Consider the following 27,165-nt stretch of genomic DNA (forward strand, 5'->3'; position numbering starts at 1 on the left):
GCAGTTGACCTTTGACCTCATATTAGAGGAGGCCCACGCAGGGTTAAAGCACTTAGACTGTGAGTGTGGAGCGACTGCAGCTCAGCAATGATGAGGTAATGTGATGTAATAAGGAGGTAATGAGGGAGAGAGGAGAGGTGATGAAGGAGACGTGATGAAGGACATGAGTGACGTCTGTGTGTCGGTGTTTGGAATCCAAGTTCGGAGGAGAAATACCTCAAAGTGAAACAGTTTTCTGTCCTCGGAGCGTTTCTGTTTTTATAAATGGCGGCGCTGCTGTGGCTCCTCCTCCCATAACTTATGTGCTGGAAAAACAAGCGTCCAGGACAGAAACTGAACTTTTGCCCGACACGACAGCATCAGTGAGAATAAATCCCTGCACACACACACACACACACACACACACACACACACACACACACACACACACACACACACACACACACACACACACACACACAGAGGAGCAGAAAGGGGAGCGTTGAAGAATCCCTGTATTAAAGGAAAGAATGCCAGAATTCCTTCCCTCCCTCGGGTCATCTGGAGGTTCTGGTCCACTGGTTCTGGTTCTGGCTGATGGACTCGTCTTACATTTCGCTGAACTCGTGGAGTCGTTTTCCCATCGCGGGCTGAAAATGTGCAAGCCGTCGTTCATACCTCCACCAAGGCCCACCCATGTTCTGGGTCCAAGATCAAAAAAGTCTTCAAGCGGCTCCAGCTCACAGACGGAACAGGAAGCAGGCTCAAGTTTGAAAAAAGGAGAAAAGTACAAATAAATGTTGTAAATAAGTTCAGGCACATGAATGAAGAGCTGAGCAGAGAGACATTGCTGGTTTCCATGGTGACCCCTCCCCAGTCGTGCACATGTGTCCTCAGACCTCCTGTCACTTTATTCTTCTTCTGCTGCCTCTGACAGTGAAGTTTGTTGCTAAGCGATGACTAATCATGGACGTGTTCTCGGTGGTGTCTTGGATGGAGTGACGTCCTGTAACCAGGCGGGGTCACGTGGCGGCGAGCGTGGACCTGCTGATAGAGACGCTTCGCCCTTCCAGATGTGAGCGATGACGTCAGAGGAGGTGAACGGCGTCTGATGACCGGCAAGCTTCATCCTGGAGTTGTTTGTTTCAGACCCCCGTCTGACAGCATCTCATGTCTTCCTGTGTGTTGTTGCCTGGTTACGGTCGCAGTCAGGATACGGCTCCCACGGCGTCCCGGTTGCTGTGTGTTCTGTGTTCTCTGCTCGGACGTCATTGGCTGGACGCGGCCCAATCGATCCCTGATATCAGGCGTCAGATCTGGCAGCGTGTTTGTCTCAGGCGTGGAGCTTTGTGTTGTGAACAATCACACACCTGCAGCCCTGATAAGCGCCGCTCCATTAGCGGGGGCGGGCCTGTCATCAGCGATAATGGCCGCCATTTCCTCCGACTTCCTCAGCGTGAGCGCGCCGGCTCGTTAGCGCTCACGATGTGCCGCAGCCTCTCTGCTTCAATCCCACGTTTCTTCATTTCCCTCATCAGATCATCCATCCTGGAAATAAAACACTGCTCTTGGCGCCGCGGCGACGAGCCTCCATATCAATCTCTGCTCTTTAATCTGGTGCCATGGTAACCACTGACGCCCGAGGGGCAAACAGCTGTGCTGCTGAGCTCATTGTGGCAGTCAGCATCTCATATAATACATAGAGTTAACAGAAGTAATACATCTGGAACATTCTTGCATTAAACTAAAGTCAAACCATCAAACCTGTATCAGAGTCTAACCTCAGCTCAGATGGGCTTACAGGAAGTTTCCTTTAGGTGTTTAGTGTTCGTGTCCATGTGACCTTTGACCTTTACTGGGGAAGTTCTGTTGGTTTCTATCAGCCTGGTCCAGAGGAGGGAGGACCTACAGCTCTGTTTATCTCTTAAGGGTAAGGACAGTAACTACCCCCCTCAGAGGTTGATCTACAGCTCAGATACCTGAGACACTTGTGTGTGTGTGTGTGTGTAGCGTCGTGATGAGGATAATCTCAGGTCTTTACTGTGTTGCTGTGTTTAATGGATGAGAGCATGAACACCATCGCCCCCCCGGGTCCACGGGGCTCAGCGGGGTACGGCCGGCGCCGCTGTGCTCGCTGTTCCCCCCCGCTCTGCTCCTCTGGCTCGTTATCTCCTGAGCTGGGAGGTGAAGCTGCTTAGCAGGCAGCGGCGCCGCTCCCTCGCACAAACGATGTGAGTGGGCGAGGAGGCCGAGCGTCCATCTGCCACCGCTTCATCGCTCCGACTACGGCGTGCGTATCCCTGGGAGACCAGCAGGGGGTTTGTGGGTAGTGAGGCTCCATCACACTCTATTGTCCCGGTGAAGGACGCAATTAGCACCAAACACAGACGACGTGTGTCTGGATGCAGATCAGCTGGATCCTGTTTACGTCTGACGGCAGAGCCACACAGAACGAGACGACCATCACAGCCCAGTCCAGCAGCTGGGAGGCACACTGCTCGGCCTTGGTGGAGGTATAAACACGAGTCAGTGCTCCTTCTCTCCTTGTGTGTGTTCCTCTGCATGTGGTTTCCATGGCAGCAGGAGGGCTCAGAGCTGCAGTCAGATGGGCGCTGGGTGATTCATGGCCCGGCCCGTGACCCGGGGACGTCACACTCCGACCCAAACTGTGCTGAGGTGTTGTTTTTCATGGGAACGCCCTCGCCGAGCTCACTGAGGCACGACGCTCTGACTCTGTGTCTGTGGCCTGCAGGGGGAAATCAGAGAGCGACACCCGATCCCCACGTCCACACAGCCACACCCTGCCCACCCTGCACACCCTGCACACCCGGCTCAGCAGGTACAGAGCTCATTAACCCCTCGCATGCCACACAATCACAAACCATGGAAGGAGCTGAGAGTTTCACCAACTTAGGTTAATAACAGTGCCTAAGAGTGCTGCATTCATTCCATAACCTGTCAGGGGTCAGGGGTCAGGGTGAAAACTGATCTGTGAGCTCAGTGACAATGATGTTCTGCTCTGGAGCCGCTCTGGAGCCGCTCTGGAGCAGAGTACTGAGTAACTTCAGCAGGCAGAGTTACTTTGCTGCAATGATGACCAATGATGTCATCAGTAACTCCATCCAAGAGTCCTAACATCAGAGTAATCTGATTACCTTTGGATCGTCTCAATGTGAAATATGCACACGAAAACAATAACATGACTTTCTGAAACAGAAATCACACGACCAGAGGTCCCTGAACGCCTCATCACACACCACAGAGAGACAGTGTGACGTGATTCAGCCTGAACGCTGCTGGTGACTGTGTGTGTGTGTGTGTGTGTGTGTGTGTGTGTGTGTGTCAGGCCAAAGTAGTTTTGCATAATTGCTCTTTTCTTTAAAATGTGAATGTGGTCTGGTACAGTACGAGCTGTTAGGGAGCGTCTGAGAAAAGTCTTTGTGTTCAACGCACAGAGGCTGACACACACACACACACACACACACACACACACACACACACACTGACACACACACACACACACACACACACACACACACACACACTGACACACTGACACACACACACTGACACACTGACACACACACACACACACACCAGCTCATTATGCAGCCGTCAGCTGAGACGAGAACATGCAAGTCAAATGAGTGACAGGTGCAGCACAGAGAGGCTTTGTCCTCCACATACATGTCGCCCGCCTTCACCACGGGACTGTGACTTCTGTGTGATCCGCGTTGTTTCGCCCGATGATGTACTGACCGGGAACGCCGCTGGAATGTGGAGAAAAATCCTGGCCTGTTTCCTCCCACAGAGCGACACACACACACACACACACACACACACACACACACACACACACACGTCTGTGAGCCTCAGAGTCTTTCCACCTTAAACTCTGATGGAGAAAACATCAGAGTCACGACCTGCAGCTCGGCGTGAAACACAGACGACAGGAAGCAGAGACGCTCCGACTGTAAACCAGAGGAATCCTTCATGAAAACTGCAGCTGCCTCTAAATCTCCACAGACGCAGGGCGATGTGTTAAAGACATTAGCGGCCGCAGCATCGGGGGGGTGGAACACGGACAGAACACGGACAGAACACGCAGCTGCAACACGGGGAACAACGCTGAGCGATTCCCCTTTTCACTCTCACTTCACTTTATTCCTAAATCAGATTACACGATCATGGCAGGAAACTCCAGACCAGTGTGAGCTCCTCTGATTGGCTCTTCAGACTTCACCCAACAAACCTGACGATCCAAACAAGACCAGAGGCACAACAACCCAGGCACCATCACACCCCGGGCCCCGGCTGGAGGAGCTGAGGAAGGCCGGCGAACACAGCAGTCACACGGGGGCTGGAGCCAATCACTGGCTGTTTCCAACACGCCTGCGTTGTTGCCCTGGAGCCGGAGCCAGAGGAGGATTCCCCCTCCGCCTGAGCTCACTGACTTCATATTCATAACACACACTTGTTTCTTTCTTAAATGAGGTACAAACATAAGAAGTGAGCTCAGCTGTGAGACCAGACAGAGCAGCTCAGATGCTCTGGATGAGCTTCACAGAGACGTTGGTGAGATTCCAAACATTCACGGGAGGAAATTTGTGTTCTTCCAGCCTCTTATTAGAATTTGAATAGTAAGTGTGTGACGGCAGTGAGCGCTCTGTGATCCTTTCCACGTGGCCATAGAGGATCCAGAGCGTCCCATCAGCCACTGGGGGACAGGAAGTGAGCGGGGACGCGAGGAATGCCGGAGGGAAGAAAAATACAAACCCCAACTTACACCAAGGCAACCGGAGGAAGAATCCAGAGAGCCGAGCCAGAACCAGACCCCGCCCCCCCTCACACACACACACACACACACACACACACACACACACTGGGGGGAATGCAGTCCCTCAGGAGTTGAGTTGGGGCCACAGAAATAACGAAAAAAAAGTCTCACTTGTGGGAAAAGCTCCAAACATCCAAACTGTCTCAGTCATTGTTCCTCTGTACGTTTGTGCTTCTCTTCAGGTCTGGGGGTCTCTGGTGGACCCTGGTGGACCCTGATGGACCCTGGTGGACCCTGGTGGACCCTGGAGGTCTCTGGTGGACCCTGGTGGACCCTGGTGGACCCTGGTGGACCCTGACACACGTGTCAAAGCCACAGAGTGGATTATTAAGCTGCTTCATGTTAAAGCGTGAGAGATGGCTTTGGGAATTTTTGGAAGTTTCCTTTCTTTACTTCCCCTTTCCATTTAAAAGATACAAGCACATTTTTGATGGGAAACCACAGCAACCAGCAGCTTCACGCTGGCACAAAGGTGGCAGAGCTCAGCTGTTCTCTGTCCTCTGCTTGGTGACCATGGTTACAGCCTCACATCCCCACATGAAGCTGACCAGCAGCCAAGGGGCAGAGGGAGGAAGAAGAGTCCAAGGACACTCTGCTCACAGCGGGGAGGGGAGGAGAGGAGACAGGAGAGGAGGAGGAGAGGGGAGGGGAGGAGAGGAGACAGGAGAGGAGACAGGAGAGGAGGAGGAGAGGGGAGGGGAGGAGAGGAGACAGGAGAGGGGAGGGGAGGAGAGGAGACAGGAGAGGAGGAGAGGAGAGGAGGAGAGGGTAAGAGAGAGGAGTAGAGGAGAGGAGGAGAGGAGAGAGGAGAGGAGGAGAGAGGAGAGGGGAGGAGACAGGAGAGGAGGAGAGGAGGAGAGGAGACACATGGTGGCTCATGTTCTTGCTCTAATATCTTCATTCATCATTTTATGTCTGAGATCAAATTCACATTTCTGGGATTGACTCAGATATTCACTCTGTAACGACTTCATGCTGCAGAGAGAACACCACTGATCACAGCTCAGCTTGACCTCTTGACCTCCCGTGTGAGGATGAGCGTGGCAACACGGCTTCTTCAACTTGTTAGTCATCATACTGGCCACGCCCACACAGGAGCTCCGCCTCCGCCGCCTGAGACGCCGCTCTGCTCAAACTCTTCCATCAATATTCTACTAGAGACATTTTCCACTCGTCATCCCTCTGGGAATGTTTGCTGACTCTGCTGTATTTGTCCAAAAGTGTGTGAGTGTGTGTGTGTGTGTGTATGTATGTGGCACAGGAACCTGCCAAACAACGCGGTTGGAAAAGGGGACGCGACCCTATGATTAGAGTCACGTTTTGTGTATTTCCAGAGGAAAACTTTGTGGTGGTGATGGAGGAGTTTCCTCCCACGTGTTGCCTCATGATCAGAACGCAGCGCGGCCGGACTGAGGCAGCTCGCCCTGTAAACACGTCTGACTGAGGCCGATCAACCAAACCTGCATGTCAACAACCGATCACAGACGTGATGATCATGAGTGTGAGTGTGTGTGTATGGGGCCTTCAGCTGCTGACCTATGACATCACGGGTCGCCCCCCCTCTGAGTCACCTTCAGGCGCGGCACAATGTGGCTGTCGCCGCTCATTCCCCCGCCCGGCCAGAGCAGCGCCACTTAAATGGCTCTGCTGTCAGCCGGTGATGTCATTAGTGACGGCCGGCTGAGCTTCTATGGCCGACTGGACGCTGAGCCACCGGAGCTCGCTGCTCCTCCGTGACCTCCAGGAGCAACAAGGGGCCCAACGCCACCAAACACATTCAGGCTCAGCCACAGAGCGCTGAGTCACAAACATCATCAGCTTCAGCTTCACACACACACACACACACACACACACACACACACACACACACACAGCTGTGAAGTCGCCCTGGGCCCACCTACTAAATGAAAACTTGCTTCCAGTGGTGGCATGTGTGTGTGTGTGTGTGTGTGTGTGTGTGTGTGTGTGTGTGTGTGTGTGTGTGTGTGTGTTTGTAAAAAAGCTCCTCATGGGGAAAAGCTACTTTGTTTTAAAAATAGCTGAGCTACTGTGAAGCTTCTGACAGAAGTAGTTGAGTGAGTAGCTTTGTTTGTAGCTCACTCAGCTCTAAACTTCCCCTGGTGGTGAACAGCAGCGCCGCTTCTGCTTTGAGGTTTGTGAGGAGCTGAAGCAGTTTCAGTGCAGCACAGAGACGTAGCAGACAGCAGCAGCAGGTGTGAAGAGGAGCGACAGGATGAAGGACGGCCACCTGGACGACACGGCAGAGCTCAGCTCCTCTGGAGTCACATGGTCTCTGATGTTAGGTGATCATCTACCAGCAGCAGGAGGAACCAAGATCTCAATTAATTAACTGCAAAACCAGTTGATCTCTGAACATCAGGACTTGATGCTGGTAGCAGACCATGTGACTGAACATGTGAGCTCCTCTCTGGTCCCTGCTCTGGACCTGAACATGTCTTCTTCATGTATCCCCTGTATGATGGAGGATCATGGCTCAGAGGTGTAAATCACACTTTGTTTCTAAAGCCACATCTCACTTTAACTGTTCATATTCAAAGTTTACAGGTTTATGGCTCTGGTTGATGTTATTTCTAGTTGTACTTCTGTAAATCACAACACAGGAATTCCAGCCGGTTCCCCTCAGGTCCTCATTCTGTGAAGGACCTGCGGTGGACGAGGAGACGTTTGTGCTGACGTGAGCTGTTTGCTCAACCAGCACAGACGCCATCGCTCACTTTAACTACCATGTTGAGTTAAAGGAGAGGACACACTGAAAACTCTTGTTGGCTTTATGATAACATGCAGCGTTACGCCTCAGTCAGCTGATTGCAACATTCACTCTTTGGCCTGCAGCTCCGGGCCTTGAGGGCTTCAGAGAGTCTTTACAGCTTCAGGGAGTCTTTACAGCTTCAGAGAGTCTTCATCTTCACCACAACACTTTTCAGAAAACACCACAAGCCTCATTGGCTGCAAGTTTCGGCCTGGCCAAGGGTGCAGAAGCTTTGATCCAAGAATCTCTCTCTGTGTCTGCGAACCTTCAGACACGGACAGAGCAGCTGAGAACCTTCAGAAACAGAGACAGCGGCGTCCCCAGCAGAGAGACAGTGGTTTGCTGAGTGAAGCAACACCAGAACCAAGAAGAAGTGAAAGCGGCTGCAGTCTGTTTCTGTCCCACAACACTTCTGTATTAGTCAGAATGTTTGGTGTTAAACATATTTCCTCTATTGGAGCTTCTCTATTCTGATTACCTCAAATATCCAAGTGTTTACTTCTCAGTCTCCTCTTCTGTTACTGTGAGGATCCAAACCCACTGGGACAGAAAGGAGCCCGGGCTTTGGGCCTCTGCCTCCAGAATCTGCTGCCTTTTTTGGTGAAAAATGGATGAAACTTAGAGGAGAGGCACAGAAAAGTGTTTAGGTTTCTGCAATTTATTCATGCAGTTTAGGACTTTACCTTAAATATGATCACCAAATATGGAGGAGGGAACAGAGATCCATGCAAATACAAGGAGTGATTTATCATCGCTGCAGGAGAGAGAGAGAGGGAGAGAGAGAGAGAGAGAGAGAGAGAGAGCGAGAGAGAGAGAGAGATTAAACTTTTCCCTCTGCGTCTCCCCTCATCCATCAGTTTGCAGACATTATCAGTTCAACCCGTTCCTGCACTTCCAGGTTCAGCCCTCAGTCAGCCTGGTTGCTCTCTATAGGGTGGAGACGTTGAGATCTTAATGACCCACATGGATCAGTAAGGGTTCCTGCTGCTGCGTCTCCATGAGAAGCACAGATGAAACATGAAGCTCAGTCAGTCTTTATGAAAGAGCTCACATGAGTTCAGGTTTGATATGAATAAAGCAGAAATGAACCAAAGTACCAAGTGTGAAGTTCTCAAGAGATGAAAGACAGAGGGTTGTGTTGCTCTGTAGTAAAGGAAGTGAGCAATCTATGCCTGTAATCTCTATAATAAGTGATCAACCATGAATAGATGACCTGACCTCCACAGTCACATTAATAGATGACCTGACAGATGGAGGGGAATCAAACAAGCAAACAAACAGAATTCCAAACCTCAGAATGGTTTTGTGCCCTGGGCCTGTTGGGCTTTTGGGCGTCACAAAGCTTCCACGGCCCTTTGTTAACCCTTTCAAAGAGGTTTTGTGTGACTGTATTCTGTGTGATTCCGCCTCTCTCAGGTCTTTTGGGTTGCCAGTTCTAAACCCTCTGTGCTTCCATGGCATGTTGCTGGCTCAGGCCGTTTCTCCACAAAGGGGCCTCTGCCCGTGGGGTATAAATGGGGTCGGGTCCAGAGGGAGGGCAGGCAGTTCAGCTCCCGAGCAGCACCAGCACCACCAGCACCTCCTTCAGCATCGGCTCCTGTGCCAACGCAACAACAACGCAAAGCAAAATGACCTCCACCGGCATGAACATGATGAGCAAGATCGTCTTCTACGAGGAGAGGAACTTCCAGGGCCGCTCCTACGAGTGCATGAGCGACTGCCCCGACATGTCCTCCTACCTGAACAGGTGCCACTCCTGCAGGGTGGAGAGGGGCTGCTTCATGGTGTACGACCGCACCAACTTCATGGGGAACCAGTACTTCATGAGGAGGGGCGAGTACTCCGACTACATGAGCATGATGGGCATGAGCGACAACATCAGGTCCTGCCGCATGATCCCCATGCACAGGGGCTCCTACAGGATGAGGATCTACGAGAGGGAGAACTTCGAGGGCAAGATGCACGAGCTGAACGAGGACTGCGACAGCGTGATGGACCGCTACAGCATGTCCAACTTCAACTCCTGCAACGTGATGGACGGCCACTGGCTGATGTACGAGCAGCCCCACTTCAGAGGCAGGATGATGTACATGAGGCCCGGCGAGTACAGGAACTTCATGAACATGGGCGGCAGCGGCATGAGGTTCATGAGCATGAAGCGCATCATGGACTCCTGCTACTAGACCAGGACCAGGACCAGAATCAGAACCACCACGGCTCAAAGACTCAATTATGACTTTAATTTGGAACCTTAAAATGTCAAAGCAACTCAACAAAATAAAGCCTTCTTTCTTATAAATACCTGATACTCACTGTCTTTACTTTCACTCACAGCTCAACCTTCACCTGACACGGGGGCAGGTTTTCTTTTTGTAGGTGATTGGGGGGGAAAGGTGTGTGTGTGCAGCATCTGTCACATCAACCAAACTCTAAAGTGCCAAACACAACTGCCATACTTTCATATTCATGAGCCCTCTGCTCACCTATGAAGAGAAAGTCTGCACTGCAGGATCAGAGCAGCTGCTTTGTTCCATGTTGGTCTCACATGTCAATCAAAGCTCTCCTCATCTATCGCTTCATGTTGGACTCAAAGGACAATATGAGTACAAAATGTTTCTGCCTTCTCCTCCACATGAACAAAGGCACATTTAACACACATCTGTCTTTATCTGTTAGGTTGTTAGGGTGTGCGTGTGTGTGTGTGTGTGTGTGTGTGTGTGTGAGGGGGGCTTGGTTGATCTCCTGTTTGTGAAAACACGGTTGGGCCTCTGGGCTGAAACTGAGACTTGAGGCTCACTTTCAGAAGAGGACGCACGGTTCTCTAAAGACTCTCTCTCTCTCTTCTGTTGCACCGACTGCAGGGAGGTTTGAACTCAACACTTCCTGTTCTCTGCTGTCTTTTGTTTTCCAAACCTCTGGATCTCCCGTTGCCATGGAATAAAGGCTGACAAACTGGAAAAGCCTGTCCAGGGCAGAAAACGGCAGCTGAGATGGAATATCAGACCGTTGACCCCAAAGCCATGGGGTGTGTGTGTGTGTGTGTGTGTGTGTGTGTGTGTGTGGGTGTGGGGGGGGGGGGGGGGATCGTTCACATGCACTCTTTGTCATCTCTCTTCAGAATTTACATGGATAGAAACAGGTGTGAACTGGTTTGTGGCTGAATCCTGTTTCACACACATTCTCCATTAAACATGACTGAACCAGACAGCTGCACACACACACACACACACACACACACACATACACACACACACTGCTGACGGCAAACTCAAGTGAAAACACAACATGGAATTTTACTGGATCATGCAAATGTTGAATCTTTCATACAGTAACGCTGACCTTTGACCCTGAACCCTCTGTATGCTGCCATGATCTCTATCCTATAGGAACTAACTCATTACATCATCACACAGTTCAGTGAGTGAACCAGGAGATACGCTGAGCTTTTATTGTGGAGGGCAGAACTTCTCTCTTTGTGCTGTAGAGGAAAGAACCACATGGATCCATGAGGGTCCACTAGAGACCTGCAGACCTGAAGAGAAGAGGGACATCTCATCTCAGTCGTCTGTCAGCTCAGCTCTGATTTGTCTTCTTCTCCTTCTTGAGCATTGAACTCCTCTGCTTATTGTTGCTCCGTGTTTGAGGCAGATGGAGAAATGGAGCAAAGCACTGACAGAGCAACTCAACACGTGGGATCAGAGACAGCATCTGTGAATAGTGGGAGCATATGGCTCAGTGTGGGAGGAGCCACAGGAGCTTAAAGGAGGAAACCATCAGAGAGGAGGAGAAGGAGGAGGAGGAGCCATCTTCCTCTGACCCCTCAGACCTGCCCGGACCAGAGAGTGAGAGTGATAGGGGCGGTGGGGGTGGGGGTTACTGTCGCTGAATCATGGGGGGCGAGGGGGGGTGGGCATTGTGTTGCCGTTGCCATGGAGATGTGGGTCAGACTGCTGATGTGCGACCACGGTGAGGATTTGGCAGCAGAGCGAGGAGCGGACAGAAACCTCCGGCTGAATGTAGGTCAGAGGGATCCTCCACAGAGAGGGGGGGAGGGGGACCAGGGACCAGGGACCAGGGAAGGTGGACCGGGGCTCCACCTTCTCAACACAACCCTCACACAACCTTTCAACCACACACAGCAAACTACAGGACTGTGACTCTCAGGTTGGGTCAAGAAGCTCAGCTGTCAGACGTTCAGGCTCAGATTTGACTCAAAGCTTTGCTCCGGATTTACAAAGGGACTGAGTGGACAGAATGATTGAGTGATGATCAGTCAGTCATGCAGTGATGTGATCTCACAGAGGCTCAGATTGTTTGGTGTTTCGTGCAGAGATCTCCTGATTTACATGTGGGGTCAGAAGGATGTAAAGCAGAGCTGCAGTCTCTCCGTCTCTACTTCCTGTTCAACATGAACAAGCACGCTCTGAAATAAAGTCATATAGAATAGAATCATGTCTGTTCAATTCTGTGGCTTGCATTCTTTTACTGTACTAATCTTTGTTTATAAAAGACTTCCTGATTCACTTTGGTTTCTCTTCTTCCAATAAAAAATCAAACCTGGAACAACCGGGGCTCAAACCAGAGACGCCACCTTGGAGCTCTAAGGGTTAAACCCGTCTGAATGACCCGTAGACTCTAACGAGTCACATGGAGTCAGAGTGAGCGGCTCAGTTAAGTTCCTTAAAGGGTTAATTGCTCTTTAATGTGGCAGCACGTCTCATGGCGCCGCTTTGCATCGTGTCGTCCAGCAGCGGGACGCCAACATTTGAATACGTTAGAGCCCATGGAAATCTACATCGCCATGGTTACCACAAACGCATTCTGATGAAGCCAGATTACAGAGCGTGACTTTAGAGACAACATGACGGCTGCTGCTTTACATGAGACATGCAAACCACAGTGACACACACACACACACGCACACACACACACACACACACACGCACGTCTGACTGTCGGCGTGATTGAGGACGTTTGTCTTTCGTCTTCTCTCGTCTCGCTGCTGACGCACAAACGCTCCGAGCTGAATTCCCCCTCGGACAAAAGGAGGCTTGTGTAACCACGGACACCTGGAGGCTTTCATACTGGACCCAACCACACACACACACACACACACACACACACACACACACACACACACACAGTACCTAATCATGTGTAATCTCTGTTTCAGAGCTTTGCATGAATCAATCCGTCCCCACTCACACAGCTGGAGGCTTCTGACCGCTCGGCCTTGGTGGAGGTTTGAACTCTGTCTCTCCATGGTAGTTTACAGGTTATTGATCACCTCTGCTGCTCTTTGGAGACACAGATCTGCTTTGTTTCCTGCTCCGTCTGTGATCTGTACACACACACGTTTGTCTTTGTGCTTTTTGTCTTATTGTAGTTCTGTTAAAGAACAATATTATGACCACCGGCCATTTGTTCTTTCACAGCTCTGCCAGTGTGAAGCTCTGACTCACACGCTCGGCTCAGTAACCATGGCGTTCTCTTACAGTCCCTGATTCCGAGGTGGAAGGCTTGGGAACGTCACATGTATGGACCTCAGGAGACCTTTGAGCCTCAACAACTCCACTGAGTTTACATCCAGACACCCTGAGGCAGAGGCAGGGGGGTCAAGCTCCCCCTCAACTTCCCATCGGCCACAGAAGACGCAGACGTGGGATTACATCATGGCAGAGGCACGGACCAACTTCCTCCATCCCTCAAAGGGAATCAGAAGATCTTCACCCTCAGACATCTTGTAGATGTACAGTATATCTGGAAGAGACCCTGAACACAGCGCAAGTCTCCGCCCTCAGCAGGAGCACCAATCAAAGCGTCCATAAAGTCGCCCGCGTGAACCCAGACGACGTCTGATGAAGACGCCGCAGCTTCATGCTCGCTGATGTTTGAATGCCTTGCTCCAGGGCTTCACAGTTGCGTTTCCTGTCGCCATTTACATTCCTGCTTCATGTGCTGCCGATGTGACGCAGCAGCAGTCCTGTTTACTGAAGCCAGGGGTCACACACACACACACACACACACACACACACACACACACACACACACACAGTCATTACTGGAGAGAGGAGGATCAAAGGGGGGACAGTGGAGACGTGTAAACAGCGTCCAGGCCTCTGAGGGACGCCCGCACATCCGTAAGGGACGGACCTCAGCAGGACACCTGCCGCTCCACGACCTTTGACCCTCACGGCTCATTTTGTTTGGATGGATTCAGTTTGTTTTCCATTTGTGAAACATCATAGCGCCGAAGCTTCAGGCCTGAAGTCTGTTTGAGTTTAGAACGTTTATTTCTGCGTAGTTACGGTTACTATGTGCAGTGTGTTTGTGTGTGTGTGTGTGTGTTCCTGTCAGTGTGTAGATGTTTGAGCTTCTCTCCAGGTCTGCAGGTCTCTGATGGACCCTGATGGATCCATGTTGGTCTTCATACTGCACTGTCCAAATTTGTTACAAAGTATTATATGCAGTGTGCTGACAGTGGCAAAGTGTGATTTTTCCTTCCAGACGTTAACGCTGTTCAGGTACATCAGACTCACATTTTCACTCAGCGTGCATGTGTGTGTGTGTGTGTGTTCACCTTCACTCGCTTTTAATCAGTTATTCAAAACAGAAGCGGCTTCAATCACTTTATCAATGCACACACACACACACACACACACACACACACACACACACACACACACACACACACACACACACGTCTGAGCCTGACGGGATGCATACTCAGCCTCAGCCCTCTGAACTGAACTGTTCCTCACACTAATGAGAAACACTTTAACATTGCTGCTGGAATGTGGGACTATTGCTTCCAGGTGACTGACACACACACACACACACACACACACACACACACACACACACGCGCACACACACACACACACACACACACACCAGTGATGTGGTCGCTCTGGCCCCACGTCCTGCTTCAAGAATTCAAGTATTTGCTGTTTTTTCCGATGGAGCGTTCCAACACTCGGCAGCCAAACTGCTGCATTGATCACCAATAATGGAGTTTCTGCTGCGTTTGAAGAAAATGGAGAAATGGAAACACTCAAACTTTTGGAAAACCTTCAAATATCTCAGAAACATTTTCAGGCTGGCTTGAGATGGATGAAGAAGTCATCAATCTGTAACAAACAGACTGTGTCTCCGTGGTTACGTAGGACAGCAGGTCTCCGGTTGATGTCCTGGTTGGGGGTGACAGACGTTTCCATAAACATGGCTCCACATGTAAAGAAGCAAAGGGAGCAGTGCAGCAGAGGAGCTGCTGGAGAAGTGAAGAGGAGATGAGAGGACATGTTGGGCCCACGGCATGTAGTAACTATGGTTACTGTAGTTACCATAGTTCCTTCACTCAGCTCTGTTATCGTCAGCTGAGCTCAGGTTGAGCTGAGTCATGTTTGTCTGAATGCTCTCAGTAGAACATGATGAGGCTCAGTTCTCTGTTAGAGCTCAGTCAGATGAAGTGAGAGTGAAGGGAACTTAAACATGAATCCAGACTGAGCTACACAATATTAAATACTGTTTCATACTTCAAGCTCCACTGCTGCAGTAATTGTGATGAATTGTTTCCTGAATAAAAATCTAATCACAAATTTACACCTACATGTTAATAACTGAGTACACACACACACACACACACACACACAGTAAACAGCCCCCGCTCTGTGACATCACGTGGCTTTATGCAGATCCTCCTGCAGCCTGTGGAGCATGAAGTCAGAGCGTGGGGCTCGGCGTGGCGTCGGACTCGCAGAGAGCCTGGAGTCACCATCTGTGCGAGCGCGGAGTCACACCCAAAACAGAAGGAGATATTCCCCCATCGCTCCCAGTGAGGGCGGGGGGGCCGACAGGAGGAAGAAACAAAGCCACGGGAGCAGGATCGGGGCCCAGATCCACGCCGGGAGTGGAGACCTGCAATTATAGAAGCGAGCGGAAGCTCTGCTGCACAAAACGCAGGCTTATGAAAGAGAAGATCGCCTTACTGCTGCTTTTGTGTCGCCATCAGTGTTTGGTTGCGGGAGCTTTTGTGTGGGAAGAGCGAAGACAAATCTCAGTGCGAGCGGCGAGGGTTAGTGCTGATATTCCCACCAGACAAAGGTTCTGTAATGGGAACAGAACAGCTGGGGACAAACACTCACAGGTCGACCTGCTCTGTCCTCCTGCAGGTCAGCGGCTCAGAACTCCAGGACCAGGACCAGGACCAGGACCAGGACCAGGGCCAGGACCAGGGCCAGGACCAGGGCCAGGGCCAGGACCAGAGCCGCGTCCTGTCCGGCCCAACATGAACGTAGAGGAGGAAGAAAATGGGTTAAGAACATTCCAGAGTTGGCAGCGTAAGCCTGAAACATCTGTATGAACCTCCAGAGAAAATGATAGAAAAGGTTCTTCCCTAAACCCAGATGGGCAGATATGATCACTGCAGGAATGTATTGATCAGCCTCACATCTCTGATCAGCTGAATGAACAGGAAGTGAACTGAAGCAGCTCAGGCGTGGGTTGGGTTCAAACGTCCAGGTTGCACCAAGAGTGAAAGTCAGAGTGAAACCACTTTGACTGATACCGACTGAGCTTCCTTACCTTATCTCAGTTTATAGTTATATAGTTTACCCAGTTAGTTCCAGTCCAATGTGCAGAACCTGAGGAGATGAAGAGGAGAAGCTCTTCACCTGGAGACGATCACAGACCACAGTTTGTTTTGCTGCTGCGCCACATTTGCATTGGAAAAGTGCAACCAGGGACCTGTTGCAACAATCACAAGCCCCCCCTCTCCCCTCTCCCCCCGGGCAGATCACACTGATGTCAGCAAGAGTGCACAGGGTAGACACACACACACACACACACACAGACTGAACTTGCCCTGTTCACTGGAGAAAGTTACTACATTAGAAGAGAACCTGAACGTCTCGTTTTAACGGACGCTGGGTCTTGTGCCGCTCGCTGTTGAGAGAGCACCTGTGACCACACACACACACACACACACACACACACACACACACACACACACAGGGATGATGTCACCGTGGCCTCTGTGTTGTCATAAACATCTCTTACTGGAGCGTTTCCCCTCTGACAGCAGTTTCCTGAGCTCTTCCTCACCTTCACACGTCTATAATCAAGCAGTCTTCCTCTTCATTCCCTTCAGAAGGAAGATCTATGTGAACATCATAATAACCATGAAGCTGAGCCAAGTGTCTCATTTATGAAGCGGGACATTTAGAGACACAACAAGTTGATGCCAGCCTTCAGTGCTGCATTCAGGGACCAGGGGAGAAAATGGGAAATGCCAGCATCTGATTTACTATCACACATTTCTGAGATCAAAGAGCAAAGTTATGGTTGAACCACAGAGCCGATGATGATGTCATGATGTGAGGCATTGATTCCCAACAATGCTGAGGTTGTTTGACAGGGAAACACAAACAGGTCTGTGTCTCACTGTCACATGTTTAGGATCACAAGCCAGAGAACGCTTTGTAGATTTGAGGAGTGAATGGATGGAGTTTATGATTTCAATGAGGAGAATTAGGAGAAGAATGAAGCGGACGACTACAAAAACATCCAAGGGTCCAAAACAAAACACACAGAACAAAAGAGAGAAAGAGGGAAAAACTGCTTTCACATGAAGAAGAGGTGATATAAAGTATAAAAGCATAAAGTGACGTTTAAAACCTGAGCAGATAAAGTTTAATACCCAGGTTAGGGAAGCACACAAACACACAGATTAGAGCTTTAATAACATGTAGGAGGCGCTGTGAACACGTTTAAATAACTCTTTAATTGTGAATGAAGCTGTGATGAAGAGGGACTTTGCTCTTCATCTCATCTCGCTCAGAGTCAAAGCGGCTGTGACTCAATGTTGCTCAATGTTGCCGTTTTCTTCAAATTGATTTTGATTCTTTCCCACAGGGCCTGAACGCACCGCTACAATCTATTGTTCGCTCCTTTTCTCAAGCCCCGCCCCTCCCCGGCGGACGCCCGTGATTGGCTGCGCGGCTGAACGGTGCCGTCACTCATCTGTGCACTTGGGCGTTGGACTCCGCATCTTATTAGTAACCGGGGACGTTTCTCCATTTTGCAGCGCGTCCACAGCGACACGGACACCGGCGGGACTTTTATGACTCTTCCTCACCTGGCAGCGTCTTCCTGAACTCCCAGCCTCTCCCGCACTCCGGTTTTTGCTCGTTCCCAGTCACGTCAGGCGCACAGAGCGGGACACCGGCGCAGCGGCTTCGGCTGAGGGTCTTTGTTCGTTTTGTGGATCGGTTGAGTTTCTTTGTTGGAGCTGAAGCATGGGAGCGCAACTGTCCAAGGCGGCGGCGAAGGGCGAGACCGCGGCGGAGAAGCCCGGGGAGGTCGCTGCCTCACCGGCCAAGACCAACGGCCAGGTAACGGCTCACCCACCGGGCGGCACGGAGCTCCAGGCAGGCGCGTCACCGGGCGGAGAGCCGCCGGAGCGCAACTCCAACATTTGGTGTTTAATGGAAACGCGTTGATAGATCGAAGCCCGGGAGCAACAGTTGATCGCTTGATTTGTCAGATTGCCATTCAAAGATCGATTAACGATCATTCAGCAGATATTTGGAGAGAAATGATGAAGAGAATGAAAGATGGGATCGATCTGCTCCCAGCGGGATGAGGCGCAGATCCTTTGTTTGGGAAAACTCACCGGGAATGTTGGGATCTGAATGAGGAGATAAATGTTGATTGGGAAGTGTATCGATCCGCTCTGATTGGTGAATTTAGGGAAACATAAGTGCTTACTCAGCGCGTGTGTGTGAGTGTGTGTGAGTGTGTGTGAGTGTGTGTGTGGAAGTTGCGATGCTCGACGCAACAAAGGCTCGGAGCGCAGCCACCGCCTTTTGTTCCAGATGCTCCAGAGAAAGTGGATCTGGCAGCCAGAGCTCAGGCCCCGGAGCCCGCAGGGACCCCGGGACCCCGCGGGCCCCCAAAGAGGGTCCGGACTTTACTCGGGGACATTTTCCTGAGATCACGGCGCTTTTTTCGGGTCTACATTCGCCGGAAACGCATCTGCGCTCCGCTCTCCGTGATCTGCTGGAGTAATGAGCATCTGCTGCTTTAATGAGCAGCTGCTACAGCGGCGCCGTGGCGCCCCCTGGCGGGCAGACGGAGATGTCGCTTATCTGGGTTCATTCGGTCCTGAAATCCTGGAGAGAATTCAGACAAGATCCCGCCTTTTAACGAGCATCCGGTTATCACCTATAGATCTATAGATCCGCAGCAACTCGACTGAATAAATACTTAAAAAAATCACCGTAAGAACGTTAATATGTTACAAACTGAAGGGACTTTTCCTTAAACGTTTGTTTGCTGTGCCGTTAGAGGGGCGACATGCGCCCCTAGCGGGCCAGCTGAGGTACTGCGCCCCTCCTGCTCAGGTCAGGATGGAGTCAGGCAAGGAAAACCGGGAAAAGTTGTGGAATTTGTAAATGTTGGCCTTTTTGGTTCTTCTCCAATTCCAGCTTAAGGAGAAGAAGAGTTAACCTTTGACCTGAGCTCATATCAGGTGAAGGAACAAAAGGATTTGGAAAAGATGGAATTTAGAAAGAGCAGCTCAGATTACAACAGTTTGGTGTGTGTGTGTGTTACTATAGTAACCTGGTGTGGAGTCACGCTGACACACAGGCGATGCTCTGACAGTAAACTAATCAAACTGTGACTTTGTGTTCTGGAAGCTTCAGGTTTCCTCACATGGACTGAAACATGTAGAAGCTTTGAGTCTGTATGACTCTCACTCACATCATACAAACTCCAGCCTGACTTATGTTTCCATGCCAACATGGCTGAGGTGAAGCTGGAGTGATGCTGCGTCTGTCAGGGTTGGTTTGATGGCGTCTGCTGCCCCTGGTGGTTGACAGTGGAATCTGTCGAAGCGCTGCCTTCACTCCTTCCTCTGCTGTCTGAGCTCTTAGTCGTTTCTCTCTGACTCTGCTTCTGTGTTATTCATGTTTCTGATTGGCCGTAATGATAATAGACCCGTTTGTGTTTTTTAGGAGAACGGCCATGTGAAGACAAACGGGGACGCGTCCCCTGCAGCCGCCGAGAACGGCAAGGAGGAAGTGCAGGCTAACGGCAGTGCAGCGGCGGAGGAGAGCCCCAAGGAGGAGGCAGAGAAGGCCGAGGCCGCGCCCGCCGAGAAGGAGGCCGAGGAAGCCGAGAAGGTAGAAGCCGCATCTCCGGCCGCCGAAGGGGAGGCGGCGGCAAAGCCAGAGGGCGAGGCCACGCCCTCCGCCAGCAACGAGACCCCCAAGAAGAAGAAGAAGCGCTTCTCCTTCAAGAAGTCCTTCAAACTCAGCGGCTTCTCATTCAGGAAGACCAAAAAGGAGACAGGAGAGGGGGCGGAGAACGAGGAGGCGGCCGCGGCGTCCGCAGAGGAGCCCAAGGCCGAGGCCACGGAGGCAACCGCAGAGGACGCCAAGCCCACCGCCGAGGGAGAGGCCGCCCCCGCTGCAGAGGAGCCCAAGGAGGAGGCCAAGGAGGCGGCAGCAGCGAGTCCGGCCGAGTCCAAACCAGAGGAGGCGGCAGAGAAACCGGCTGAGGAGCCCAAAGCAGCCACGCCCGCAGAGGAGCCCAAGGCCGAGGAGAAGCCGGCGGAGGAGGAGCCTAAAGCAGCGGAGGAGGCGCCCAAGACAGAGGAGGCTCCGCCCTCACAGGAGGCAGCGTCAGAAGAGGCTCCGGCTGCAGCCGCCGCCGCCGCCGAATAAAGGGCGGAGACGCCGCCGCAAAACACAAGAAATACAAGAAAAAGGAGAAAAAAAGATAATCAGAAGAACGTTTCCCCGCCTCAGGAGGACTCGCCTGCACGCTGGGACGATTCCAGCTTTTCCTTTTCCGGTTCCATTCCCCCTTTTTACACAAAACCTGCCTGGCCGGGCCGCTGCCTCCATCCCAGCGGGCGGCAGGCGGGTGGCTTAAACACCTCACACACACACACACACACACACTCGCGCTCGGCCATAGATTTTTACATCAGTATTAAGTTTTGTTTATTTTGAAAATTTTTATACAAAATGTAAACTTGTCAAAATGTATGGACACGCCCACGGAATGAAGGAGGCGGGGCTCAGCGCTGATGTAAATGAAGCCGGGGGGAGGGGGGGGCGGGGTCACAGGCTATTTTGTAGTCTCAAAGCGGCGGCGGCGAGGCGATGATGTCGCCGCGGCGTGAGGAGCGTGAGGTTTACAACACTAAAGTCATTTTTACCGTAATACCACCAAATGAGAGCATTCCCAGATCTTAGGCTTTAGGTCACACACACACACACACACACACACACACACATAGAGCTTCACCTCATTAGCTGTACGTCAGTGAGTCAGTAGGAAACAGTTGTATAGGCTTTCTTGTTTATTGCTGGTTTATGACCTTAATAAAGTGTAAGTATGTATAGGCGGGGTGTTTTTAACTGTGATTATGTACAAATGAAATCTCAGAAGCACACATGAAGGTCGCAGCTCTTTTCTCCAGCCTCTCATTTTGTAAGATAACAGCAGACGAAGGCGTCGCGTTTTAAAGCCCCAGGAACTCAACCCAAGCTGTGACTCGTGGAATGGTTACTGTTTCTATTCTGTGCTTTGTTTTCATTCCGACGCCGACGCCTCTCGGCCTCTTTGACCAATCGGGGATTCTCTCTCTCTCTCTCTCTCTCTCAGATGCAGAAACGTTTTGTGTGGCATCTCGTCTCTTTTTTCTTTTGTAAATACTGGAGAAGCTTTGACCAGTTTGACGTAGAGATGGAATGTAACTTTGCTTACAAAAATTGCTATTAAACTCCTCTGCTTAAGGTGTTCTAATTTTCTGTGAGCACACTAAAAGCAAAAATAAATGTGAAGAAAATTTCAGCTGCATCTGTGCTTTATTGACACCAGGAGGAAGAGGAGGAGGAGGAGGAGGAAGGGCGCTCAGCCAAGCTCCGGGTTTTCCCCAATTCCCAAAATGTATTTTGACTTTTCCAGTCTCAGGGTTTCCCTCACTCATGGAACTCCAGGAAAAGTCTCAGAATGTAGAAACCGTTAAGGCAGAAAGATTTAAAGATACATTTTCTTAGATCAAGATTAAATATGAATGGAAAATAGACTTGGCATTTAATTTGATCTTAATTTTCAGGCAATTTTGATATTTAGGAATAAACAGTTCATATTAATATTTTCATTCAAATAAAGACGTCAGAAGTTGCTCTCTGCAGTAACAGCAGCTGTGTCGCCCTCTAGTGGTCTTTTGAGGCACTGTGCTCAAATCAAAACAAAGTCAGAGCAGGCGGACCTGAACCTGAACGCATCTGTGAACCTGAACGCACCTGAGCTTCACTCACTGTCTGACACGTCACCGTTTCTATGGTTACGGCAAAGCTCAACCGCTACGACACAAATTGAGTCACAGCACAGCAGCTCAAAGTGTTATTATGGGATGTGGATCAAAGGTCACAGTCTGGCCGGGGTCAAGGTAGGGGTCAGGACCTAAGTCATTGATTTGTTTTCAAACCGGTGGAAGGTCAAGGTGACAGGACTGAAGGTTAAAGTGTCAGCGTGATGATGACACACCAACACAACACACAGCGAGTGTGTGACCGCTCTGTGAGGCTCTACATCACACTGCTGACTGGAGTCCTCCTACCTGAGCCGACTGCTCTTCATCCTGACTCGTCTTCCTCCTGACTTGGATGAAGTCATTCCACCTGCTGAACATTAAACCACATTAGCTTCATGATATATCGGCTGAGTGTGTGTGTGTGTGTGTGTGTGTGTGTGCATGTGTCAGATCATGATGATACATTCAGGGCCGCTCGAGCTTTACACTTTCACATTAAAGCTAATGAGGAAACTTTCTTTGATTGAACGGAGCAAAATCAAACGTGACGAAGTTTGAACTCTCTCTCTCACTCACACACACACACACACACACACACACACACACACACACACACACACACACACACACACACACACACACACACACACACACACACACACACACACACACACACGTTTCTTACCTGTTTGCTGCTTTACTTCCTCACTTTGAGCTTCACACTGCAGCGCACGGCGCCATAAGTCTGATCGATCACAGCTGAAGGCTGATTGACTTCCGGAAGTCCGGAAGCAGAATTTTCAGTTAGCTTTAAATTAGTTTGTAACATATTTGATGTAATATTATCATTATGTCAGGAGAACATCAGAGGAGAGGATCTGTAAACAAACATCTGATTTAAAATGTTTATCCTGTAAGGTTTGTAGATCCGCAGTCAGACCTCTAAGCATGACGTCATCAAGCCCTGCTGAATGAAGCAGGATTGTAAATGTTGGAGCGCCCTCATGTGGTGGCTTTCACACATTACACCAATGACGGAGTTATACTGGATGAAAAACGGACACACACACACGCACACACTCACACGCACACACACACGCAAACACACACACACACACACACAAAGCCACAGCTCCACTCAGCAGTTAAATGTTTACATGTTCTTTAATGTAAGGTTTCTTTAACAACACATTTATGATACAAGATGAGTATTTGCACACAAACACACGTTAGACAGAAGAAACAGTTTGATGAAGAATCATCAGGGATTTTTTTCCACTCTGGCTTTTTCTGCCATTCAAATAGCAAACAGATGAAAGGTCAAAGGTGAGAGACACTCAGAGTGAGACTCCAGCCTGAGCTTCAGAGCTGTGAGCTTTGACTCCAGCCTGTCAGGTCGCTCAGTCAGATCGTCCTCCAGTCAAAACTCTCTACGGAATGTAAACAAATAAAACACTTAAGAAAGCAAAAATGAGCCTTTTGTTATTTTCCTGTGGTTTTATGTCACAAAGCTTCACAGCACAAATGTTGGTGCTTGATGTTCACACACACAGCAACATAAAGATCATGTTTATATGATGATGTCACAGCACCGAACACCAGGCCCCTGAACGCCACACAGCAGCATCAAGCACCTCACACACCTGTAGGGACGAGTGTGTGGGCCGACACGATGAAGGAACAAGGAGGAGGGGGAGGAGGAGGAGGAGGGTTACAACATATGGACTCATCTCCTCTCAGCTGTATGGATTACATCTACATGCTCACTGGTGATGGAGATCCAATCAGAATCTGCTCCATCTCTACAGGATGCTGCTGGCTGCATGGAGACAAAGAGCTCCTGTGTGAGGAGGACTTCAGGCCCCCCAGATCCAGATCCTACTGATCCAGATCCTACTGATCCAGATCCAGATTCAATATCTTCAGTCTCTGCTACCATCTAGTGGTCACCTGGTGTTAGGACAGGACAGCAGTCTGATGTCTAATGTTTGCTGACTTCAAATCAAAGACCTGGATCCTCTACAGTGTCCCACATCTCCCCTCTTTATAAAACCTGTTCTCTCAGTTTGTGTAATGTGTGTTTGTGTGTGTGTGTGCACCCACAGAAAGAACAGACAGAACACAGTGTGATAGACTGGAGCAGGATGAGGAGCAGGATGAGGAGCAGGCTGAGGAGCAGGGTGAGGAGCAGGCTGAGGAGCAGGATGAAGAGCAGGATGAAGAGCAGAATGAGGAGCAGGCTGAGGAGCAGGCTGAGGAGCAGGATGAAGAGCAGGATGAGGAGCAGGCTGAGTGTTGGGGGCCTCAGCAGGTGGATTCGTTCTTTAAGTGCTTTGAAATCAAATCACTGAACATTTCTTTTTACCTTCACACACATAAAAACAAACTTACACCAACATCTTTGTATATTTGGTCACAATGTCATTCTTGTATTAAATTCAAAGTGCTATAATATCTTTAGAGCCCATAGAGCTTAGAGCCTGGAGCTCTGGAGATCTGGATCATGGCCAGCTGAAGGTCCGACCTGTGATCTGGTAAAACTTCTGATTGAATGGGTGAAAGAACCTCTGCAGCTTGGCCAGCACAGACGGCTCCACCTCCGGGTGTGTGCGCCCCTTGCTGCCTGCCAGGCACTTGTTGAAGACAATGTTAAATCGCAGACAGTAAAATCCTCTGGTGGCGTTGAAGTAGAGGTTGTACTGACTGATCCTGGAGGGCAGGCTGAGGAAACGCTCTACCAACTGCAGCTCGGGCAGCGGGTCTGTGATGAGCCGGTCCCCGTCCACGATGTGGAACTGCTCCACGGGGAAGTACTTGAGCCAGCGCTCCAGGTGTTTGGTGTAGATGCTAGTCCGCACAGCCTTGTACTTGGTGTTCACCTCACAGGTGTTTCCATCCACGGCCAGGGTCTCAAACTTGTGGTAGGTCTTGTTTTTGCGCTCCTTGCCCTCCAGCACTTGCGTGTAGTCCGACACGGCGCGCGTCGTGGGCTCACGGACGATGATCAACAGCTTAATGGAGGAGTTCATCTTGAAGATGCGTTCAGGGACCTCCTCTGTGATGAAGTAGGCGGGGCTCTTCTCAATGGTGATCTGGTGGGGGAAGGAGAAGGGCATCTTGCCCCGGTACCAGTCCATGCCCCGGGCGTAGTTTTGGTCGTTGTCAAAGAAGTGGATCTCCTGAGAGGCCTTGACCACCGCCGGGTGCAGGTTGAGCATCTCCAGCAGGGCCCGGGTGCCCCCCTTACGCACCCCGATGATGATGGCCCGGGGCAGCTGCTGGACCAGGTTGTGCAGGCGGATTTGCTCTCTGGTGGCATTTCCCTTGCGTAGTTCATGGAGCAGACCGCGTTTGAACTGCAGACTGCGGAGAGGGATCTGGGCCGGCTCAGGGGGGGCCAGCCTGCTCTCAACGGGGCAAATGGGCTGCAGCCTGAGTGAAAACATGAAGCAGACCTCAATACAAGAACTTCATCCTCGTGACCAGACTTCATGCAGAGGAGCTGTTAGAGGTTCCTGGGACCTGATAAGGGACCTGGGACCCCATAAGGGACCTGGGACCCTATAAGGGACCTGGGACCCCATAAGGGACCTGGGACCCTATAAGGGACGCCAGTGAGCTCAGAAATGCTACAAAGACTCACTGACAGTTCAAATAGAAGTTTTCTCATTCTGCCAGTCAGTATCTCATATGATACATGTTTTTATCAGGAGAGCTGCTGAAATAAATCTGGAACATTCACAGTGATGAGTTGTTGTCTGTCAAGTGTTGAGTGACAGGATGTGAAAGTGACTGAAGCAAAACTAAACTGAAACTCTTAAATCTCATATTAGCATCATAACTTCACCTTCACTTCTCTCCTGTCTCTTTGTGTAAAGTCGATCTTCACTGGTGAAGATGTGCAGCAGGCAGAGGAAGTGTCCTTGTCCCTGACCCCGCCCCCGCCCTCCCTCCTCCCTCCTCCCCCCTCCCCCCTCACCCACCTGTCCAAGGTCCCGACCCTGGCCACGAGGTAGAGGACACTTCCGATGGCGAGGCTGCCCAGGACGAAGAGCTTCTGTCTCAGCAATGCCTGCTGTTTGAAGAGCATGGCCCTCCATCAACCTTCATCAACCTTCATCAACCTTCAGGCCGGAGTCTTCAGCCTGCAGCACACAGAGCACACAGAGCACATAGACAGAACAGACAGAAGAGCCTTTATTAACACACAATCACCAATCAATCACCACATAATCACCACTTACAGGTGATTAGGCCACGCTCACACAGAGCAGCTTCAGAGTGCTGCAGGCTCAAAACTCAGAGCAGAGCAGCTGTTTATTCTGAGAGAGCAGGCAGAGCGGCTCTGAGGTGAGGCAGAGCGGCTGGAGACAGGAATGAGAATCAAACACAGATCAGACGGGAGGAGGGAGAAGGTGGAGCTTCATCACTGAGGAGGATCATCTTCATCTGATGAAGACGTTCACATGCTATATGGACAAAATATGCTGTGTGTGTGTGTGTGTGTGTGTGTGCGTGTGCGTGTGCGTGTGTCCCGTTTAGTCACTTGTTTGTTTTCCTGATGGCCGCCCCTCCTCTGGTCTCCTCTCCTCTCCTCTCCTCTCCTCTCCTCTCCTCTGCTCGGCTCAGATGTTTACCACACACAGCAGACCTATAAGTGATCAATCATACATGAGCTTCTAGACCAACAGGCTCAGATGAAGCAGCAGTAAACGCCGACACAAACACTAAATGATGAGCGGCGCTCTGACTTATTCATGTGTAATTAAACTCTGAGCAGTTTGTACACACACACACACACACACACACGCTCACACTCATCTCCTCTGCTTAGTTATGAAGCTGCTCGCCCTGACGACTGTGATCTGATTCATGCATGTTCCTGGTCTTCCTCCTCCCCCTCCTCCTCCTCCTCATGCCATTCCCTTCATGTCTTCATGTCTGCTCAGTCTCATCACAACCAGAATGCATCCTGACTCAGAGGTCACATGTTCATCCTGTCATCATGATCCAGGTCATGTTAGCAGACGCTGAGATCAGAGAAGCAGGAGGATCTGCTGTCCATCACCTGTCCATCACCTGTCCATCACCTGTCCACTTACAGACACCAGAACCTTTCATATCAGGACCAGATCTCCTCTGTCCCGGTGTTAATCCCCTTCATGCTCTCCTTCAGGTCTGCTCTGTAGGATCAGGTCTGCTCTGTAGGATCAGGTCTGCTCTGTAGGATCAAAGCAGTGACAGCTA

General features: G+C 50.6%; 2 protein-coding genes, 1 long non-coding RNA gene and 1 pseudogene across 3 annotated transcripts in view; 2 read left to right on the plus strand and 2 right to left on the minus strand.

The window, feature by feature from the left end:
* Positions 1–22,690, minus strand: part of LOC143016598 (uncharacterized) — a 51,133-nt gene extending 28,443 nt beyond the window's left edge. The window contains exons 1-2 of the long non-coding RNA XR_012965543.1: positions 22,604–22,690; positions 22,225–22,288 (exon numbers count right to left, since the gene is read on the minus strand). This is a non-coding gene — a long non-coding RNA (uncharacterized LOC143016598). The remainder of the gene's footprint in view (positions 1–22,224; positions 22,289–22,603) is intronic.
* On the plus strand, positions 9,215–9,769 carry LOC143016595 (gamma-crystallin M2 pseudogene; annotated as a pseudogene).
* On the plus strand, positions 17,620–21,452 carry marcksa (myristoylated alanine-rich protein kinase C substrate a). The gene is made up of 2 exons (XM_076170995.1): positions 17,620–17,977; positions 19,604–21,452. The coding sequence occupies exons 1-2, from the start codon at positions 17,882–17,884 to the stop codon at positions 20,312–20,314; spliced, it is 807 nt and encodes a 268-aa protein (XP_076027110.1). The 5' UTR covers positions 17,620–17,881; the 3' UTR covers positions 20,315–21,452.
* Positions 22,691–24,419: 1,729 nt separating the features above from the next.
* On the minus strand, positions 24,420–26,008 carry LOC143016596 (heparan sulfate glucosamine 3-O-sulfotransferase 5). Its single transcript, XM_076170994.1, has 2 exons — positions 25,902–26,008; positions 24,420–25,350 (listed from the first exon to the last, which is right to left on the minus strand). The coding sequence occupies exons 1-2, from the start codon at positions 26,006–26,008 to the stop codon at positions 24,420–24,422; spliced, it is 1,038 nt and encodes a 345-aa protein (XP_076027109.1).
* Positions 26,009–27,165: the final 1,157 nt, after the last annotated feature.

This window comes from Genypterus blacodes, unplaced genomic scaffold, assembly GCF_046128005.1.
Source record: "Genypterus blacodes isolate CSIRO-AG114 ecotype Tasmania unplaced genomic scaffold, CSIRO-AGI_Gbla_v1 ptg000238l_1, whole genome shotgun sequence".
Taxonomy (NCBI): Eukaryota; Metazoa; Chordata; class Actinopteri; order Ophidiiformes; family Ophidiidae; genus Genypterus; species Genypterus blacodes.

Excerpts from the sequence above, each read along its gene's own strand:
- marcksa (XM_076170995.1), top strand. The coding sequence starts at position 17,882 with ATGGGAGCGCAACTGTCCAAGGCGGCGGCGAAGGGCGAGACCGCGGCG. Across the intron at positions 17,978-19,603 it reads CGGCCAAGACCAACGGCCAG|GAGAACGGCCATGTGAAGAC; the intron begins GTAACGGCTCAC and ends TGTGTTTTTTAG.
- LOC143016596 (XM_076170994.1), bottom strand. The coding sequence starts at position 26,008 with ATGCTCTTCAAACAGCAGGCATTGCTGAGACAGAAGCTCTTCGTCCTG. Across the intron at positions 25,351-25,901 it reads AGGGTCGGGACCTTGGACAG|GCTGCAGCCCATTTGCCCCG; the intron begins GTGGGTGAGGGG and ends GTTTTCACTCAG.